The 22,621-nt window shown below is 37.9% G+C and overlaps 2 protein-coding genes across 5 annotated transcripts; one reads left to right on the plus strand and one right to left on the minus strand.

The window, feature by feature from the left end:
* Positions 1-274: 274 nt before the first annotated feature.
* LOC105049561 (protein-L-isoaspartate O-methyltransferase) lies at positions 275-11,173 on the plus strand. Of its 4 annotated transcripts, none has more exons than XM_029265941.2 (5): positions 275-600; positions 3,852-4,122; positions 7,871-8,035; positions 9,720-9,972; positions 10,753-11,173. In XM_029265941.2, the coding sequence occupies exons 1-4, from the start codon at positions 562-564 to the stop codon at positions 9,968-9,970; spliced, it is 726 nt and encodes a 241-aa protein (XP_029121774.1). In that variant the 5' UTR covers positions 275-561; the 3' UTR covers positions 9,971-9,972; positions 10,753-11,173. The 4 variants fall into 4 exon arrangements, with proteins under 4 accessions (XP_029121774.1, XP_073117961.1, XP_019708100.1 ...); XM_019852541.3 differs by lacking the exon at positions 10,753-11,173 and adding an exon at positions 716-865 and having other exon boundaries at positions 282-567; positions 9,720-10,331; XM_073261860.1 differs by lacking the exon at positions 10,753-11,173 and having other exon boundaries at positions 279-600; positions 9,720-10,331.
* A 2,382-nt stretch (positions 11,174-13,555) lies between these two features.
* LOC105049560 (28 kDa ribonucleoprotein, chloroplastic) lies at positions 13,556-20,125 on the minus strand. The gene is given in 5 exon segments (XM_010929249.4): positions 13,556-13,909; positions 14,361-14,642; positions 18,851-18,952; positions 19,477-19,889; positions 19,892-20,125. Coding segments are annotated over 5 exon segments (1,008 nt in total). The 5' UTR covers positions 20,037-20,125; the 3' UTR covers positions 13,556-13,843.
* Positions 20,126-22,621: the final 2,496 nt, after the last annotated feature.

Genomic DNA, 22,621 nt, shown 5'->3' on the forward strand with positions numbered 1-22,621 from the left:
ATTCTTTTTTTATGATGTTAATAGTTAGATCATATTTTGCATAGTTTTTAAAGTATAGTATCGATCCCATGAATTGTGCTGCCCATGATAGAAAGAGATTCATATGCTTTGAAAGTTGTACAAAATGCCATCCAAATGTAAAAAATGATTAATTCTTGGGCGCTGGAGATACAACCTGAATTTTTTAATTATTTACTGGAATATGGTAAAATTAGGGATCGGCATGCATCCGCTCCACTCGTGCGAGGCCAACCAATTGCCGCGGCGCTCTCGGTATCAGTAGCAACTACCGAACAAGAAAACAAGATCAAAGAAATAAGAAGGAAAAGGGGAAGAAAAGGGCGAAGTGACGGCAGCGATGGAGGAATAAATAAAGAAACGCACTCCATCGCGTACGCTTAACGCGGCTGCTGTGCCTGTGCTCCGCTGAGGAATCCGGTGCTGCTCCAGCTTATTCCCCACTCTTCTCGTCTTCGATATCTATCTACCCTTCTCCGCGATCTCCCAACTTCTTTCGCCCCACTCCCTCTCAACATCTCTGGTCCCTCTCCGGGATCCTGAATGGAGGTACTTCGCTTGTTATTAAATCGATTCTGCCGCGTAAGTGGATCTTTTTTGTCTTCGATTTCTCTTTCTGCTGAGGGTTTTTCTTTCTCCTGTTCATTGATTGGTTTTTTTTCTCCTTGATTTCTCTCGATCTATCGTGTTTTCTCAGTATAATTTTGAGACACAGCTATATCTGAAATTGATGAGTTCTATGCGAAGATCTTGTTCTTAAACTGGATTTCTTGCAAGGGGTATGAGGGGTTCTCGCATTTAAGAGAGAAAGAAAAGAGTACCAGATGAAGAATTACAATGGGCCTAAGTAAGTTCGCATAAAATTTCCCGGCGAGCACGTACCATAACTTATTAGATTATAGAGTGAATGAATCCGTATTGTGAGGTTACCATACATAGCATGATTTCAAAGACAAGGAATCAGTGATCGAATTTTCAAATCCTGTATTAATGTATTGATTATTTCATTTCATGGTCAGCATGTTGTTGGTGGTATAATATAACCAACTTAATTGCCGAACTAGCATCTGGACTGCTTAGACCAGAATTTTTAATTGTGAAAGATCTTGGCAATGCGAATGATGTTGTCTGTGTGGCTGATCCATGTAAAACCAAAACAGCATATTATTAAAATAAAGAACAAAGCACAAACATTTGTAGGTGACCTTGGAACACATCATTCCCAATATTTACAAGGTTGAGATGCATTTGCTAGGTCGAGCAACATAATAAGGCAGTCTTGGTTCCTGCCTCTCCAAGTTTCAAATACTTTCTTTAGAGGTCTTCTTCTTTGCAACGGCTTATGATGATAACGTGTCTAGAGGTCAATCCTGGGGTTATAGGATACCCCAATTAGTTCATTGATCATTGAAACTGGAAACATGGGATGTTCATCCCCCCAGTCGATACATTGAAGCATCTATTACCCATGCATTGATCATAATTTTCACAAAAATCACATAATTGTAGATGAGTTGGGATCAGTTTTGGATGAAGAACTTTGAGCTTGTAACAAGGTTGAGATGCATTTGCTGGGTCGAGCAACATAATAAGGCAGTCTTGGTTCCTGCCTCTCCAAGTTTCAAATACTTTCTTTAGAGGTCTTCTTCTTTGCAACGGCTTATGATGATAACGTGTCTAGAGGTCAATCCTGGGGTTATAGGATACCCCAATTAGTTCATTGATCATTGAAACTGGAAACATGGGATGTTCATCCCCCCAGTCGATACATTGAAGCATCTATTACCCATGCATTGATCATAATTTTCACAAAAATCACATAATTGTAGATGAGTTGGGATCAGTTTTGGATGAAGAACTTTGAGCTTGTAATACCTTGCAATGTCCATTCAATTTCATGCTTTTCGAACTTCAAAGTCTAAATGATTGTCAAATTCCACTTCCTAATTTGCTTCCTAATGCCAAAATGATCTAATATGAATCAGGAACTCATGATGGTAGGAATATTGCACAATGGGACTCTTTTGTTTCAAGGAGTTGAAACCTACGCATTTCATGAGATCTTATAAAGATGTCTATTGTGGTGAAGGTTAGGGTTATCCTCAGGGATTGATTGGAGCTGGTCAAGATGATTTGCAACAACAAATGCACGATGAGTTGCAAGATTACAAGATAAATTTGTAAAAATCTTGTCAACACTTAAGATTTCTAAGGCCTTGTTAAGCTAAAGCATTTCCAAAAGAGAAGCATAATATGATAGAATGGATGGCATCTATGGGCTACTAATCCCGATAAACTACTTAGGGTGCGTTTGATTTGTGCCAGGAATCGGAATCGAAATGGATGGGAATGGAAATCGGCATGGCTTTATCCCTCAATGCATTTAGCTCATGATCGGAATTAGAATCAGAATGGGATTTGAATACTAGGAGAGTAGAGATTGGATTTTGGGGGATTGGGGCATTCCCATTCCCCCTGGAATCAAATGAGAGTGGGACTCCCCCCAAGCAAATAATTGGATGGGAGTTACTCATTCCCATTCCCATCCAGAGTCCAACTCCCTCTAACCACACATGCCCTTCAATAAATGATTATAATCCTTTAGAGTCAAATTTTTGTTTCACGTACACCCTATGTATGTACACAATTTGTAATTTGTAATATATTGTCCTCAGCCTCTCACAAGGGAAAAATGAAAGAAAAGAAAAGGTAAAGAAACAAGAGGATATTCATAAAGAATTAAAGAAGCAAAAAATACTACAGGACCGGTAAGTTAGAGGTTAAGCGAATTAGGTCATAGAGCTTGCAGGTCAATTTGCAATATCTATTTGTCATGAAAGGTGAGGATATGATATTATTTTGAGGTTATAGACTGATGGTAGTATCAAATAAAATTTAGAGAAATCAAGCACGATGCATTCCATAACATCTATATCTTCCTCTTCAATGACAAACTCTTGACTCCACATATATTGCCTCCTCAAGCATCTTTTTGGATTTATTATTCTTAAGGTGATTTTTGGGTAGTCCTGGAAGTCTCAAGATTGTTACTTTATTGTCTACTTAAGGAGTCCAGAGTCATACCAATTCTTGAAAAACGATAAATTTTGATATTGTAGAGTTCATGAAAATAGGAATCCATTTTTTACTCTAATTGTGTTCCCTAAAGTCCCAGAGTAATTAAGGTTTGCTAGGAGTCCTTTTTGTTGTTAAATCAGTTCTTTTGCTGTATGAAGATAGGGGTATAAGTAAAATGACGAAATTAAGAGGACTTATTGGTTATCTTTAGCATAATATTTTCTTTTGTAGTGGACTTTTTCTTCTTTCTCCCACTAAGGGTCATCTTCTTTTTCTTTTCTTCACATCTCAACCTGTGCTACATGCTATACAGATAGACAGTTTATATTAGGACAGAAATCCAACTTTAGCGAACTACCTTTTTTGTTTGAAAGAAATAGCAAATGGACATGATATCCATTTTAAAATAAGAGTGGCTTGGTTCAGTGATACCAAACTGTTAACTTATTTAACTTCAGCAATTATGTTTATCTGTTGATTATCCTTCTCATATTTAAAACGTTATTTAGCTGTAAAGGGACGTTGTTATTAGTGAGAAAGTTCTTGTATGAGTTCTAGGGCACACCATACTTTTTTGGTTTTTTTTTTTTAATACTCTTGTTTTGCATAGTTTAATTATGAATTTGTAAATTATGAGATTGTTCTCTTTTGCCCCTTTTTTTTCAGTAGTCTCTTGTTAATGATAGGAGAGCAGGTATACATTGATATTTCTGGTGGATCATCTGCCTTAATGCTCTGCTCCTTTTTTAATACAGCATTATGGGACTAGTGGATCAGTTGATAAAAATAAAGCAATGGTGGAGTATTTGCAGCAATATGGAATAATCAGATCAAAGAAAGTGGCAGAAGTAATGGAGGCAATTGATAGGGGTTTATTTGTACCTGGTGGAAGCCCACCTTATGTTGATAGCCCTATGCAGATAGGTTATAATGCAACCATATCAGCACCTCATATGCATGCAACTTGTCTAGAACTGTTAAAAGAACATCTGCAGCCAGGAATGCATGCTTTGGATGTTGGTTCAGGTGCTCTACTTAGACATGATTTGTTATTATGCGGATAGCTTTGCATTGTTGGTTTAATTATGTCATAAGGCATAGAAACACACATGGCTTTTTTGATCTTTGCAATTTCCTACATTCTATTTACTGTGCACGATGATGTTTTTAAATATGATAGATATCATATTTGCTATCCAAGCTTTCTCAAAATCTGCAGACTACAGGCTTCATTTACATTGTTAAATTGTCAGATTTATACACACAGAGTCAAAATTACTTCATAGTGATATTTGATATTCAGTTGAAATGGAGAAGTCAAGTTCCCTTTGCATATTAATCACATTAGTGTTGCAACTGCTGTTACATATTTTACATCATTTTTGAAATGATGTTACCCTAGTATTCTTGTCTGTGTTACATTCTGTAAAAGCTTTGTTAACCTTATTTTTTGTTGATGGATAATTGTGGAGAATCCCAAGCTTCATGTTTTATGCTTGCATCATTTTATTTGACAGTGGGTGGAGGCTACTTGCATTTTTCTTCTTCTATGCTTTTTAAAGGGTGGCCATTCGTGGGATGAAAAGATTTTATAATTTGGTTGAAAATCGACTGGTGTCTCTTGCCATGAACATTGCATGAGTAAAGTTTCATCTTTTGTCCAACCTGACCTAAAATTTTGTGCACTGGTACTGGTCAGTGCAGCATGAGTTGCAGCCTAAAGGTGTATTATGATTGTAGCTTTGGCAATTGCTGACACAGCTATTCTGCTTAGCTGTCATATTAATGGGGTGCTTTTAATGAAATGAATATTTCAAAAAGCTTTTTTCCCATAGAAATGTTAAAAAGTCATTATAATGAATATACACGTCGTACAATTTTTTTGGGAAATCACCCATTTAGCATATAGTTTGTATGAAATTAACATACAGGAGTGGTAGATAGACTATCCAATTGTTTGTTTGACACTTTCTACTCAAATATCTGCCTTGCAATTGGCATTATTATTTGGAAACTCAATTAGTGCAGAGCAGAGGAATCTATCAGGCTTGGTTTTGAACATTTCTGATTGAAACATAGACCAAAATGAGTTTATTTTTCAGTGATGATTTTGACTATTGCCATGAGGGATCCACTTTCGATTTGTCTGAGATGCAGAAATTTACCTTGAATAATAATCACTTTTCATTATGTGCCTTTTTTTGCATTCTCAATAGCAGATCCTCCATTGTAGGCTGTGTAATATTTCTTTTTTTCTTTACTTCATTTAGTGAAATTTATTTGCCTTCAAGCATCTTTTTTAGTTACTTTCCCTGTAACTTTTTTTTTTTTGAATATTTTATTTTTTAAAGAAACTTTTACATCTGATTTACCCTTTTGTTCTATTTGGCTGAAACCATCTGCAATGGAAAAAATGCTGGAGTGTTGGGTCTTAAGACTAGGTCAAATGTGCTTTTGAACTTTTTTTTAAAAAAAAAAAAAAATCCTGCTCATTTTACTTTAGGATCTGTATAATTTTACTTATTTTGACCTCATGATTTTTGCAATAAAATTTTTTTACACCTTGCTCCATTTGCTTCAAGACTTATGATTTAGCTTCTTTTGGCCTTATGTTTGTCAGGGAAAGATTGCTTCAATTTCATTCTATTTATGGATTATGCTCATGCATTAGTGGATATTAGAGTCAACTGATGAGGATATCCTCCATGGAGAAGATCTAAACCTGCTTTCTGATGTCATGAAAGAAAATCAACTTCTGGGAGTAGTTTTGGAGTCACTTGAGATGTCAATTTGCAACAAGAAATATATATGCTGCTAATGCTCATGCCCTGCCATGGAAAAAGGAAAAACAACTTTGGCATCAGCAGGAAACTTGCATGTATGATCATCAGCAATAACAAACCCTGAGGACATTTCAGACTTCTGATTTCACTTCCACTTTTGTGCAACATTTCCAGTGTCTGTTTATGCATGAAAAGTGGGGGTTGACTCCTAGATTTGTTTTCAATTGCGAAAAAAAAAAAAAACCCAAAGTATGAGCTATATTATCTAATTTGGCATGTTAGGGTAATCCTTGAGAGTATCCAAGCAGGGAAGCTTGGTTGCAATAAGGTGCAAAGGTGTTCAGGGCTGTGGAGGGCATCTCAATCGAACTAGGATGTAAATGAGCCAAACATGAGCAAGCTGAGGCCAGCTTAAGTGCGGCTTGAAATTCCAATGACTAACTTGAGCTCTGCTTGAGCTTGAGTCCAGCTGGAAAGGATAAGCTTGGCTTGCTTCATTGTGATGTCAGACTATCTCAAGCTTTGCATGTTGAGCTTCGTATGGAATCTTTGACTGCACCAACATCTTCCAACAAAAGGTGAAAACATAAAACCTCCTCCCATCTCTTATGACATCTGCAGCTCTTCCTTTATGAACTACCTTACCACCTTAGGCATTGAATTTGTGGAGGAGTTGGTCCTCCATTAGATTGATGCCCCGCCAGGGGGATCACCACCCTCATGACTTGGATTTTGGAGTTGGGAGAAGGATAGAGCCTTCACAATAGAGTTGAAACTGGAGGGTGAGCGGAATAGCCATCATCAGACTATGAGGGAGGCGATCTCACTGAGAAGTCTGAGGTGGAGGTGGTTGTGTTGATTTGGAGTTTGGAGAGAGGAGAGTAAGACTCGAGATTGGGGTGAATGGTCTAGAGCATTCGAGAAAGCGATGGAACAGAAAGGGCCAAAGGCATTTTCTTTTAGGGTTCTAATATCCTTCCATTGATAGGAGATGCTAGATCTTATTCTAATGCTTCTACTGTTAGATCTCTAATTTTTGTCTAAACAGTGGAGCCTTTAGATTAAGATCTAATGGCTGAGTTAATTCCTTCTTCAAATAATTTATAGAAAGAAAAATAATAAATATAAAACAATATTTTTATTAATTATAATTATTTTATTGTTTTTAATATTTCAAGATATTTCAAGCCGAATACAAGTGAGCTTGGTCTCGCTTTTATTGAGCTCATTTAAATTTAGAGCTCGAAATTGTGGTTCATATTCAACTCATCTATCAAAACGAGTGAGCCATGTGAGCTAACTTTTGAGCCAAACATGAGCTGCTCATGAACAGCTTATTTATGTGAGCCATGTGAGCTAACTTTTGAGCCAAACATGAGCTGCTCACGAACAGCTTATTTATGTGATAGGCCTAAGTCCAACACAGATTTGGTGAAGAAGCAGCATGACTTGGCTAGGCATACCTTGGACAGCAACAAATGATGAAAGACTCATAAAGCCGGACTTAAATACTGACTGGATAAGATTTTGTTGACTATGGCTATGGTTATATACATAAGCATCCATTTGCGCATAGTACATATGTCCTTATATGTGTGCACATAAACATGTATGCATGTGAATTGTATGCAAATGTGCAGGCATGCTTGTGCATACGTGCATACTCTTGTGCTTCTGAATGTGTAATCTGTGTTTATGTTTTGGTTCTTACACTGATCATTAGTACATTTTGCTGGTTCATTTGACATTTATTTACTCTAAAATGTAAAGCATTAGATCAGAGAAGATGTTTATCCATAAGTAAATCTGCCAGGCATTCCTTACGCTTATATTACTTATATATTGGCTAGTAATTTTGTTTTAGCTGTTTATTTATAAAATTTTTAAACTAGTGATTAGAGTTATCATAGTAGAATCGTTCAAGATTGTCTCCTGTTTCATTGGGTCTTATGGCTTAAATAATTATTTTTCCATTTTGTGTTGTTTTTCAGGGACTGGGTACTTAACAGCATGCTTTGCAATGATGGTTGGACCTCAAGGTCGTGCTGTAGGTGTTGAACACATTCCTGAGCTGGTTACTTCTTCTATTGAGAATATCAAGAAAAGTGCAGTAGCATCGTTGTTAAATGAAGGTTCTCTTTCTGTACATGTTGCTGGTATGTTCTTCTAAATTGGACTGCCATTGAGGGGGTTACCTTCTTTCTTGCATACTATTTATGGAGTTGCCTTGTCATACAATTACAATCCTATACAGAAAACTGAAGGATATGCAGGAAGATAACAGTTTGACATGTAGTAAATAGTTTTAATTTTTAATCATATGTAGGGTTTATTTTTAAAATGAATTTTGGATTGTCCTGAAAGGCATAGGATTATTTGATTTAAGTCAAAGGAGTCCGAGTGACATGCATTTATGGATGCGAGTAGTTGTTAATATAGTAGAGTTTCTGTTTGTTAGGATTTCTTTTAGGAGTGAAGTTATATTGGTTAGAATCCTAAGTTCAGTGTCACTAAGGTGGGAATCCTTGGAGATTCTAAATAAATTGCTTTAGGATTTTTAGGTCAATAGGTGCCTATGAGTAGTGTTCTATGAAGAGTGGCAAATCTGTTGTGGTTAATGGTTTTTTCTGATGAGGAAATATAATATCCGGATGCTTCTTTTCCTCTTTACGGGCTTTTGCTGCTCCTTTTCTACTTCCCCCTTAGATAAATCTCTCCTCCTTTATCTTGTCCCATCTTCTATGGCGATAATTCTTCTTTTTTTGGCTGTTTATCATTGCAATATGCAACCAACAATTCAGATCTGATCTGGAAGTTAATTCAGTAATAAAATCCTTCCACAAAAAAAAAAGTTCAAGCAAACTCCGAACCTAAACATGATTATCCTACTAGATCTTAATGTGGCTTTTGGTGTGGATACACTAAATCACAAGGGAAATAACCAAATAACATGGGTTTTGTTACTATACTTCGATCTTAATGTGGCTTTTGGTGTGGATACACTAAATCACAAGTGAAATAACCAAATAACATGGGTTTTATTACTACATAATCTTTTTGTGTCTGCTAGCCTATGTGATCCTATTAATATTGGATTCAGTTCAATCCTTTCCTGAAAATTTAGCTTGGTTCTTGCTGTTGCGTGAGCTTTGATAATGGTCTGTCCTTTTCTTCTTCAAATGGCTAATATGCATTGCTACCGAATAACGTACTAAAAGAAATTGTAAGTCCAAATTTAAGTGCATTTGCTAGGAAAAATGTTGAATTGCTAGGGACAGCAGAAGGTGCAGTCCTTTTTCATCAAGGAATGGTCAAAAAAAAAAAAAAAATATCACCTGTATAAAGAGAACAGATGGGGTGGGATTTGTATTTTGATGTTATTTTTATGGTGTCAACGTGGGTTTATGTTCTCACTCTATTCCTTGTATTCACAGTTGGTCTCTTGCTGGATAATCTCTGCTCCTTATTGCTTTTCTTTTGCAAGTTTCGTACACACAATCCACTTTACTAGTTTTGTGTTTGCATCACTATGTACTACCTGAAGAGATGGTATTCTTGTATGGGCAAGGATGACAAATAGAGCTATAATCAACTTTGACAATGGAGGAATAGCGAGTTAGATGAATGCTATTAAAGAACTTACTGGAATCTAGACTACATTGAATTGATGAGAGTTGATAATGAAATGGCAGATTTTTCTAGTGCTCCAGCTTATAGGAAGTTTGTGTATATTTGAAATCTGCTCTCTGGCCTGGAACTTTTTGCTGCTATACACTATTTGGATCTGCTTGTTTCTTTGATATTATCTTTGTTTTATTTTGACTTACCCGCTGGCTGCAGATGGAAGGTTGGGTTGGCCAGACCTGGCACCATATGATGCCATCCATGTTGGTGCTGCAGCACCAGAGATACCTCAACCACTTATTGAGCAGTTGAAGCCTGGTGGCAGGATGGTGATCCCTGTTGGCACTGTTTTCCAGGATCTGAAGGTAGTTGATAAGAAGCTGGATGGTTCTGTAAAAATTAGAAGTGAAACATCTGTACGATATGTTCCACTCACCAGTCGAGCAGCCCAGCTACATAACTACTGATGGTAATTACTCCTGTGAATTTGATGATATGCCAATGCTCGCAACATTTAGCATTTTGTTTGAATGTCAAGTCTTCGAGACCTAGTGGAACTGAAACTAGGGCAATGGCACCTCTGGTGTCACCTAGAGTATTGTTGATAACAATTATGGCCATAATCCAACAAAAAGGGATGTCAGTACAAGTTTAATAAGTTTGTACAATATAGGAAAGTCTTGTTTGCAGGTTGCAGTTTATTGTCATATTGCAAGTTGGTCAATCTTCCCGGTTGCTCTGTGCATTGTGATGACTGATTTAAATTGCACGTACTTGTAAAGATTGCTCGTCATATCCTATTGATAAAGATGTGGTGCTTTACTGCTATTCTTGTTTGGTAAGGAAGAAAAGATATCTGAAGGCTTTCCTAAAATCAGTATGTTTGAGTACATGCAATCATTGTGTTGCATCACATCTCCTTGCTCTATGTGGATATCTGATTTGCTTCTTAGTCGACCACATCTCAGTTGCAATTGACATTTGTGGACCTAAGAAATAAATAATCTTTGCAAGCCCCTCATATCTTGTAATGCAAGGTTTGCAAGCCTCTGATATCTTTGCAATGCAAGGTTTGTATCCTAAATTTTTCTCCTATCCTTGATTTTCAGAAAAGAAAGAAAAAACTAATTTTCCTGGCTTTAATTGCCTTCCAGGCTTCCATGAAAGCTCTGAAGCTATAATTGACTGCTTCAAATTGGTAGCATGCTGGTATGAATATATGATGTGTTTTATCTGTCTCTGCTTGCAGTGGTGCTCTTTGGTTTGTCGTCAACATATGAACTGTTCGCAGGGTTTTCTGGTGTTTGTTCCTTCAAGTTTTCTGGTGTCAAGTGTTCAGAACATGCAGTGGCCAGTGATGATGATCGGCGCCAGCTAAATACCTAGTAGGCATTTGAAAGGCATAATGTCGACAACATTCAACACATCTCTACCTTCATTTTCCTGGTGCATAATTAGGCATTGCGTTCGAAACATTCGTCTGAGGGGATCAGGCAATTTAAGTACCCTGGGCGGTGATGCAGATTACAAACATTTATCTTACTGGTTAATGAGGCTTCCTATGCTCTCATTATGTTTACTCAATGGTTTGGGATTCATTATAAGACGGACTTTGATCTGTATAGGAACTTCTTCCAATTGTAGGATCTGATCCCTGTAGTGTTGGTCAACCCATCTTTTTTCTGTGCCCGTTGTTTGAGCCGGTTCGACCTAGCTTCCTCTCCATTGGGGTCGTCTGACTAGAGTCATTTTTGTGGCTCAATCTGGCCTTGGCATGGGCTGTTGCGATCTCCTCTGTGCACGATCTTGTCTTGGTTGCTTCTTGGCTTTGCTTGGACTATGGATGTCTTGAATCAATTGTGCGACAATTGCCTTCTTAGCCAGCTCTGACATTGTCTCTGGTTGTCATCAAGCTCTCTGGCGATGCATTGCTGCCTCCCTTCCTCTCCTTTTCTTTTGTTTTATTTTATCTGCTCTTCTGGTTGGTCATCTATTTTTTGTTTCATGGACTTCGATCTCCCCATCCCATGGTTGTCCCCAGCATTCATCCCAAATTTCTATTCCTCTCACAGCCTTCGCGGCGGGGAGGTATTAAAAGGACTGTATGTGTGAACCGCATCAAGGCCGCAATTTATTATTAACTTATTATATGTGTGAACTGTAAGTAGATTAGATACAATCAATTTTGGTCAAAGAGCTTGTATGACATCTTTTCAATCTAGCACGAGGACATCCAAAAGATCAAAAAAATAAAATGTCCTGCAAAGCTCGTGGGCAAATTTGACGCTGGCATCAATTTCAATCATTAGTGTGATTAGCTACATAAGAGGTGATCAAATCAGCAGTACCGTTCATCTTTCCAAAGATATACTGAGCAGACATAGCAGCGAAGTCACGAAGGCAGATTCGGATGTCATGAAGGAGCAGACGGGTTTCTAGCTGCATTATGTCATCCTAAATCTAGTCTATCATGATGGTAGTCTTTTTCAATGATAATCCTCTTTGCCCATAGTTCCTATCGAGCATAGATAATGCCAACCCAAGCAATGCGAAGCTCAACTCTTAGAACAGAAGGTTCAAAGAGATGTAAATTTTTCACCACCAGCAATCTAGTATTCGGTCTTCGAATGACAAAATCAGCACCACCCTTATTATTTTTGACACTATAGTCGAAATTTACCTTAACAAATCCCTAAGGAAGAGGCTGCTAGGAAATAAATATAATCGTTGGAATCGCTAGAAGAGTGGGAGTTCTAAAAATTGAAGGTGTTAAGGAGCAAGTCGACAACGTCGAAGTGACTGTACTTTGCGGCCAAGTAGAAGACTCTCTCCAGCACTTGATGAATATGTATTATTTTTGCTTCGAAGACTAATCTATTCCTAGAGAGCCAGATCTGATAGGCGACATATGCTATCCTTTTTCCCAGGCACTGATCGATCCCTCAGCAATACTTCGATAGATCGCACCCAGGAAAAGATCCTGCTAAGGACTATTGCTCACCTCCTTTGGTTGACTACCTATCCTCCTCCAAATTAGCCTCACTCTCGAGTGTTACAGGAGCACATGCTTCACATGCTTCGTCGACTCATCCTTCAACTCATAGACTAGTAGAAAATTGCAAGCTCCATATCCCTGTTCTTGAGTAGTATACACGTTGGAAGTTGATTCCAAACAATCTTTTAGAGAAAAAACCTCACCCTCGGATGAGCAACCACTCTCTAGATCTAGACTGTCTTAATTTTGATACTCCCCGTAGACCTACATATTTTAGACAGATCTCTCATGAAAATTCTTGGGCAACAAAAATAATCCCACACCCTCAAATCCTGGCTACGATAAATAAAGATCAAGATGGTGAAAATCTGATCAGCAAATAAACCACCAAAAAGATAAATAATATCCTATATTCTCCTACCCTTACCAACGGCAGTGAGCAGATTTAATTGCACGTTGCACCTTTATTGGCCCTCTATCCTTGCCAACAAGTTTTATCATTCCAAACAACAAACACCAGTTGAAATCAATTTTCAATGATTATGGTGATTCAACCCAAGCGAAAAGAACTTTAATTTTTGCACATTTCGAAAGACTTTTGCTCATCACTATAAAGTCCTATCAAAGTTCTCTTGTTGCCACGCTGAATCTATGATTATCACACAATTACATTGATTTCTAGTTTTCCATACAACAATTTTTATCGATTTTGGACAGGTTAGATTAACAACAATTAGTCTTAATTTGGTGGTGGGGAGATCTTTGGACACTGATCAAGAAATCCAAATAACAAATTTCAACTAGCCTTTTTTTTTTTTTGGATGAAGTCCTGGATCATAACACACCCTACATTTTGCTCAATCTAATGCACCCCCTCCCCAACCTTTAACACAAAAAAAAAAAAAGATAAAAAAAGAATAAAAAAAAGGTAGATTTACTACCTTAGTTTAGAGCTCTTCATAATGTAGCACAATACATGAATTGCATACACCACAAAGTGCTCAGGCCGCGTAAGAAAGGCATATAAAGTAAAAGTTCGTACTAGGATCACAGAACATTGAGTAAACAGTGGATACACTCTTTCGGGTAATTTTGAGTCTTCACATTTCTATAGCTTACAAGTAAGAAATTTGTTCAAGCAAAGATTAATCAACGCGGGACAGGGATGTTCCATCATAGCACCACCAACATGAACAAAGCAATGAAGACCCAAACAGTCCAAGTCAACAAAAAAACATACAAAAATTTCCCTACAGCATAAACTACAAAATCAAATGAAAATCCTTAATAAAAGCACTTAGTGTGACATTCAAGAATTCATAAATTCTCTGTTGCTTCTTCAATATCAAAAGAAGCCACGTCGTGGCCTTTCTTCAGCAACGTTCACCCTTAGTGCCCGACCATCCAAACTCTGTTAACACCAACAGTGCACAAGGTAGCATTTTAGCAAATAAAATCTCCCCGTTTGAAGATACATCGAACAGGTAGCTAATTGCCACTTACTATTTTCCTCTGATAGACAAAAGCAATTGGTAAAACTAAAAAGCATTTGACCAACATTTTTAGCCGATAAAATATATACTTAATAGTGCAAGGTGTTGCTAAAATTTGTATCATATGAAAAAGAATATATATTATTTGAGCAAAAACAGCCTTCATAGATATGATATCTTGTTCGTATAACCAGAAAAGCAGGTTTCATAATTCTGTAGTCTGAAAGCATCTGTTTAGGTGAGTATAAGAATTTAATTTTCTTGATCAAGTGTTAGTTTAAGCTTTTGAATATCAGAGTACTGTATTTCTAGCCAGACTTTACTAAGACACTTCATCCATCTAAAGTAAGACAGTAAGGGCGGACTGACCTGGCCATCAAGAGCAGCAATTGCATCATCTAATTCATCCTTGGATGACATAGTCACGAAACCAAACCCACGTGAACGGCCAGTCTCTCTGTCATACACCACCCTGGCATCGACCACTTTACCGTGTTCGCTAAACACTTGTTCCAAGCGGGCATCATCCACTTGCCATGGCAGATTGCCAACATAGACCCTGCAAGAAGGTTCGAACTCTCGGGGAGCTCTCTCGACACGAGTACCCCTAGGAGCTGCCTTGTTTACGGTCAGCAATCGGCCATTTAGTTCCTGCTTCCATAAATCATCAGCAAAATATAAGCCTTGAGAAAAACTATAAATTAGCATCCTCTGAGGGCTATTACGGTCATTTCCCTCAATTGTTAAAAATAATATATTTCCAGCTTCCACAAATCATTAGCAAAATATAATCCTAAGAAAAACCATAATTTGATATGCTGAGTATACACTCTAATTTCTCTTATTTGTTAAAAAACATATTTGACAGTTCACTAACAAGAGTGATTATTATAACATGTAGATACAAGTCCAATATTCAGGTCTGATTTAGCTAGGCAGAAAATTTTTAAAAGTTCAAACTAAGTAGAAGATTCCAAAATAAAAAGAAAAGCATAAAGAGACTAAATCTATAAAACAACTGATTTATCTACATATTAATACATACAAAAAAAGGCAAACACGAGGCAACAGATAACAGCAGCAACAGAATAATATTGATTGGAAATGTACGTAAATACATCTGAGAAAATCATGAATATGTCATGAATTGTGTTAGAAAGCATAAAACTATGTTTAATAGTTTCATCCCAAACAGAACATCTAGCTGAATAATTTTGGTTTCCAGGTCTGAAAGGCCAAAATCATATGATGGAAAAGTCTGTAAAAATTTAGCTAGTATAGAACCACCTAACATGGATTTATCTACAATTATGGTCTCAAACAAAATCATTCTGTTAGGTAGCATTGGCTTTTCTGCATGAACATGCATGGGCATGTCTTTGTGTGTCTTTGTTATTGCACTTCCCACATAATACATGCCAGTTGCATAGTTTCTAAGTATAAGACATAATCCAAAGAACTCATGTGTTTTTTTTAAAAATATAGACCATGAGCAACCTAATGATAAAAGAAATATAATCTAAACCATCATTCGATCAGTCTGTTCTTTTATAGATCATTTAATCAGTATAACAAACAAAAAATAGATTGGTCTATTTTTAACAAATGGGAAGAGAGAGGATTGGGTCTCTCTGTCTCTCTCTCTCTCTCTCAATGAGAAGAACATGTCTAAATAGCAATTTTAAGTAGAGAAGTAGAACACAGCAGAAGAATAAGGATGGAGAGAACTGTCGAGACAAGGTGAATATATTATTTTCTTTTCACACTTGATCTAATGTTAACTCTATAAATTTATGGTTCTCTCCAAGGGCTAGGCAACTCTGTAGAGACCCCAGTTCCAGCTGAGAAGAAGCCAAGCTAGTTCTGGCATCAACAACAAGTTTAGTAGAAAGACTTATCAAGGCCAATTCTTTGCACAATGCTTATATCATGCAATGTAAGCCGTTATGTCAAAAAAAAAACAAAAAACATAGAACAAAACATGGTATGCACTTGTGCTAGCTACACTAAAGTGCTACATGTGCATGCCTAGTGGTAGAAATTCCAACATTCACTCAAGTTATTGTATAGTAGAAAACTTTCTTTACACTTCTCAACAAGCTTGTATTTATCCAACAAAAAAAAAGCTTGTGTTTACATTTCTATAGCCAAATCTCTTTAAAGTCATGACATGGAAGTTGTCAATTATATGATTTCCATTTCAACACATTTTCTGCTTGATGCCCTTCGACAATATCCAAATTTCTATGACATGCATGTCTTCCTTAGTTATTAGAATTATTTACAATAACTATATCACAATTTCACAGACACAAATTGCACATAGTAATTTACAAGTATTAGTGTATGTATGTCAAAACCTACCCTCTCAAAACCCTCTCAACAACCCCTCAGCCTTCAACGACATCTACAACTCCTTAACCCTTACAAGCCCTACTGACTGCGACCCCTCAGCCCTCCCAACAATTGCTGCTCAATCCCTCACATGTCTCATGCCCCTCAACTCATCACGACAAGCAACACCACCCCCACTCCATGCACCAAAAAAAAAAAAAAAAATCTCACTATTTCTCAAACCCCAAAACTCAGTCTCTCAGCCTCTTAAAAACTAAAATACAAAGTAGTGCACAACCTCCATCTCTCTGGCCCTAACTTGCCACTCCTTATTCTCTCTCTGACCTTGCTGTGAGACCATGATACTTTGATGTAATAACACAACAATGACATCATGTCATCTTCATTGTCTTCTTCGCTTTATTTAAGATTTCATCATTGTTGTCTTTGAAAATAGTAATTTGCAAAGTTTTAACTTTCCAGTGGTCCATGAAATGAAAAGCTTTTTTTTTGACTTCATTTTCCCCTTTACAGTTTCTTAGCAACCAAAGGGATTCTTGTTCCATGTTTGTAATTTCAAAATGGTTGAGATTTCTCATAGAAAATATATAAATTGATTATAAGTTCTAATTAGTTTTGATAGGTAGTAGATGTAGTAACTTTCTTTTGTAGACAGCTTATATCATATATATATGTATGATTTCCTTCCATTGTCTTTGTTTATGTAATGATTTTCTTTTTTTTTCTTTTATTTGTTTTCATTTGTTTACATAGTTTGTACATCTGTCATCTTTAAGTTCTTCCATTTCCTCTTGTCGATGTATGAAACAAATACAACCTAACATTGTGTATTTAGCCTTCCTTTTTTATTTAAAATGTGGTAATTTTATCTTACTGCATATACATGAACTGTATTTTGATTATTTTTTTTTTGTTAGATACTAATCCACTGTTTACAGTCCTACAAGGGAGCTACATGCAGCTCAAGTTGCAGGTGCAGGCCAGCCTGCTTGTTTAGATATCTATGAACTACACAGTAAGTTGAGTTGCTTGTTGGTCTGCAACTCAAGACTATGTTGCAGTAGGTCAACTTACAATCAGAATGACCATGGGATGAGTTGCAGCCACTAGAGTAAGTATCTTTTTTCTTCTTAAAAAAAAAAAAGACAATCACCTCCACCTCCTCCTTCCTTCCCCTCTCCTCCCTTGCCCTTCTCTCGAGCCCCTCCTAGCCGCCACCATAGCTGCTTCCTCCACCTTGAATTACACCGCACTGCCCTCCTCCACTCCCCCTCCTCCTTTGTTGCCCATCCGATCTGCCCCTCTCCTTCACCTTCTTCGCCCTCCTTGTAGTATCGCCCGCTTTCTCCCCATGCGTGCCTAGGTCTATGTGCAAGCCTTCCCCACCAATGGCTTCAATGCTGACATCTTCGTCCGGATCACCGTCATCTCCATTCACATCGACTGCTCTGACCAGGTGTCCACATGCAAGAACTTTGATGGAAGTTAGAGACCTCTCTTTTCTCCAAACATAGGAAGTGATTTTCCTTGTAAGTCAACTACTGCAACTTAAGTTGCAACACGACTTAAAGTTGCCATGCAACTTCAACTATAGGGCTCCAAACAGCCTGTAAGTATGGGAGATGTTTCCTGAGGTGCTGCTTTCCCTAGACAACTTGGCATCTAAAATTTAAATAGTCCAGGCAGAGATATGTGATCTGGCTTGTTTGAATTATAGAATCAGTTAGCTTTGAAACTAAAGAAATTATTCTCCAACTCAAGAACTTGTTGAACTTCAGACATAAGTTATACAGCCAAAGCATGTGCAAGGAACAGCTTCATTGAGCACATAAATGATACAAGCAAATCTTCTGATGGTGATGTCCCACTTCTAATAAACAGCAAACTCTAAGCATCATCAGTCAACACTTTTAACATCAATCAGGGTCCAAATGCTAACATTAAGGGACCACTGATTAAAATTATTATCAGGAAGCAGGTTAAGTAACGGTATGAGCTAATTATGCCACATGAAAGCATCCTTAATCCTGAGAGGCTTACAAAAAACAAGCAAAACAAATATGAGCTACTTTTTGCATTTCTTCAATGAAAAATAACACAAATACAACACATTGTTGCAGCATTTGCAGGGAATGGCAGGGCATAAATGATTCAACTGAAGAATGCCTTTTGGGATTTTAAATGACACAAGGAAGAAACTATCTTCCAAAACTCACTTCTTGTTGTAATAAAATTACCAATATTAAAGAAAAACTAAACCTAATATCTCTAACACAATGAAATGCAACTAGATAAATAAAACATGAATCCTGAAAGAAAAATAAGGGCATCTTAGCAGTTCATCATGTGAAACACTTATATCCAGCACCTGATCAAAATCATGCAAACATAATACCCCTCATAAGCATATTCTAATGAAGAAATAGAGCATAAAGCACATCAACATTCTCTTCTACATCACACATTGTGCACATCCTGTAATAATATGGAAAAGAAAAACTTACATAACGATGGAACATCTCCACAGCTTTCTCAGCTTCTTCAACAGAGCTCATAGTGATAAACCCAAACCCACGACTCTGATCTGTCTCCCTATTATATATAACCTACAAATCCAGTAACAGATTACAGAATATTATCAAGAGCCCTTAGTTGCACAACACATACCCATGAAATTTTTTCTACAAAACAGGAACACATAGCCAAAAACCATAATTTCAGAAAAGGCAGTAGAACCCTCCTGAACCCCTCCTCCATTCTTCTTCCAGAAAAAAAGATGTATATGGGGACTGAAATAAAGAAAACAGATCCTGAAATACCTTACTGGCAATATTTCCTAGTAAACTTAACATCTGCTCCTGATAATTCTTGTAATAATCAGGGAACCTCTCATTTCAAGAATAAAACTAGGCTCACATAAATCCCTGAAAAACTCATCCTGATGACACTAACAGGAGTGAATCATCATAGGAACAATCAAAATGGCCAGGAAAATCTCATTTCAAAAAATAAAGCAAACCTCAGAAATCCATGAAAAATCACATCTTGACTACGCTAACAGGCACAATCATCAATAAGAACAATAAAAATGACAAGGAAAAACAACTGCCTTTGTGTGTCAGGCATTTACCTCGGCGACTTCGACGATACCCGCCTGGTCGAAGAGGTGGGCGAGCTTCTCGCTGTCGATGTCATAAGGAAGATTCCCGACGAAGAGCTTGGCCTCCTCGGGTGGCTCGGGAAACGGCTCCTCTCCTCCCTCCTCCTCAACGTACTCATCGTCCCCTTCGGGCTCTCCCTCGGCGAGAACGACTCCACCCTCCCCCGTCAGCTCCTCCTCTCCCTCCAACTCGGAAAGCCCGGCTTCCGTCCCCTCCTCCTCACCCTCCTGCAGCTCCGGCTCCTCCTCGCCTTCCAAGACGAAAGCTTCGCTCTCGACCTCGTTCTCCTCCTCCCGCTGGGCCCAGTCGGAGGTTTGGGCCACGAGGGGGATCAAAGGAAGCTTCTTTTGGGTGGAAAGGAATGCGGGAAGGGAGGAGGGGAAAAGGAGAAGGAGAGATGGAGGAGATGGAGGGGTTTGGAAGGGAGGGGGAGGAAAGGGCTCGAGGGTTTGGGGGAGAAGATTGTGCGGAGGGAGGGGAGGCAGCCATCCCCCATAGATAAGGGCTTGAAGGCCGGAGCTGCGGACATGGTGGGTGACAGAGAGAGAGAAAGGATAAGGAGAGGAAGAGGGGTTTTAGACGTGTTGGGGGAGGGCGGATGGTCCAAAAGACCAGCAGAGGGTTGGAGGACGATTTTTTTAGCAACAATATCTTCCCCATTTTTGTGTGCGCTTCTGTTGATGGTAACATATGCCCGCACATACCGTTCAAATGATATTTTAGGCAGTTTTTTTTTTTTTTTTTTCAGCACAATTGATTACACATCTCTGATACGAATATAATTTATAAAATCAAAAAAAAAAAAAAATTGCAAGACCCATAGGTACGCCTTATCCTGCCACCAGATTTAATCATCGATTTACTCAGCGACATAAAAAACTACCCATTTTACTATTCTATTCATCTTTCAGAAGATATACCAAACAAATACTACCATAGACAAATGGAGGAATGTCCAGAATTTTAGATTTTCCTCCAATTGTGCACGGATCACATCAAGGCTTAGGATGGATTTGATTTGTAAATTAAAACACATATGAGTGCTAATTAAGAGGGTATGATTCGAATCATGGTGGACGTCGGACTTTGATTAAATGCCAGGATGCAAATGACCAGAGGGGAGCGTATCTTGGTGGTCTAGACATGGGGTCTAAAAGTGGCAGTTGGTCCTCTGACCCTCAATGGTACTAGGATGATGTACTCATCCATTAGATTTGCCCATATAGTGGGGAGGAAGTCGTCTATTCATCCAAATTTGATTTCGAATCGAATATTTTTTAGCGAGGATTGGAGCCCTACGGTCACGCTCAGGAGAGGTAGTTGCATCGAATCGTCCCCTCCAACTTCCATTTTTTTACAAAAAAAAAAAAAGGGAGGGGGAGGCGGGCGGGGGGGAGTATGGTTAATGCTTATTCTTTTATCTAATGGAATAATATTTATAGCAATTTATTTAGCTTTTCTAACATAGAAATAATGAAATAGTAATCCCATAGTTATTCATGTGAAAATAAGAGTGCATTGAGTACGAGGGAATATAAAAAAAATTATAAAAATTTATTGGAAGATTTTTTTTTTTTCAAATTACAAAACATTTGCACATACCTCCGTTCTTGAAGAGTGCTTTACTATACTAATTTTTTTTCAAACTTTTTTATCGGATTGATGTAGGTTTCAACTTATTTATTAAAATAATATAAAAACTAAAAATATCATTTGGAATGGTATTTTTTTGATCCAGTCAGCAACTCTTTTTCGATCTACGTGGAACCTCACAAAAAAATAGTATAAAAATATCATTCAGAATGGTATTTTTAAAACCACCATTCACAATGGCACTTTTAAAAATGCCATTCTAAATAGTATTTTTAAAAATTAAATAGTGGTTTTAAATGCGCCATTATGAATGATGTTTTTAAAAATACCATTTAAAATGACGTTTTCAGATCGTTATATATATAAAAAAAAATGATCAGCCCTACCCTTCTTCTCGCACCCTAAGCTCTTTCTTCCCGACGACTCCGTCGACGTCGATCCCTTCTATCCGATGCCCTGTCACTGGTAAGCCGCCGTGCCCTCCCCCGCTTCCTCCCACGGTCTTCTCTTTCTTCTCTCTCCCCCTCCCCCTCTTCCCCTCTTCCTCCCTCGACCCCCTCTTGCCGGCCCTCTCTTCCTTCTCTCTCCCTTTGCCTGCCCAACTGCCCGCTGACGCCCCCTCCTCCTCCCATCCGATGCCCCCTGCCCCATGCCCCTCTTTTTTCTCTCTCCCTCCCCCCGACCCTCTCTCTTCCTTCTCTCACTCTCTGTCCGCTCGGTCGCCCCCCTCCCCCTCGCCCGATGCACCCCTCCAATCCGATGCCCCCCCTCGACCCTATCTTTCCATTTGACGCCCCCTCCCCCTCTACCCCGGCCCCCCCACCCCCACACCCCTCTTCCTTCCCTCTGTCTCTCCTCCGGGCTCTTTCCATCATCTCTTTCTTTCAGCTAATGTACTCGTTAATTTAATGTATCGTTAATATGTTAATGTTGTTTGTTATATTATTAGAAATGAGCATGATCTGATTTTTTCTAAAATCATCGGGCCTAAGCCCGATCTAAAGCCTAAAAAAAATTTTCGGATCAAGCTCAATTAGGGATAGTGCTCGGTCTAGTCTGACCCGTTTGCAATGCTACTCGATACTGTGGCAGACAGCTAATTTAAAAAATTTAAATATATTATATTACATAGAACTATAGTCCCATCTCTTGATTAATATACATATTCTATGGCATCCATATATTTATATATTTTTATACAGATTGGAGAATTATATATATTGGTTAATTGACTGTCCAGTTTGGACAGTTTGAAAATTATAATTAATTCTATAGGTAATTATAGTAATCAAACGATATACAAAAAATTTGAAAAAAATTTTAGATAATATTTTTCTTTAGTTCTCCTCACACATCTTTAGCTGTGTGGGAAGAACTAAAGAGAAATACTGTCAAAATTTTTTTCGGTCCCTATTACGTATCGTTTGATTACTGTAATTATCTATATAATTAATATAATTCCTGAATGGGATAGGATCTATCTTTACCTATTAGTTGATGATAGGATACATTTATTATATA

The sequence above is a fragment of the Elaeis guineensis genome, chromosome 8 (genome assembly GCF_000442705.2).
Source record: "Elaeis guineensis isolate ETL-2024a chromosome 8, EG11, whole genome shotgun sequence".
NCBI lineage: Eukaryota > Viridiplantae > Streptophyta > Magnoliopsida > Arecales > Arecaceae > Elaeis > Elaeis guineensis.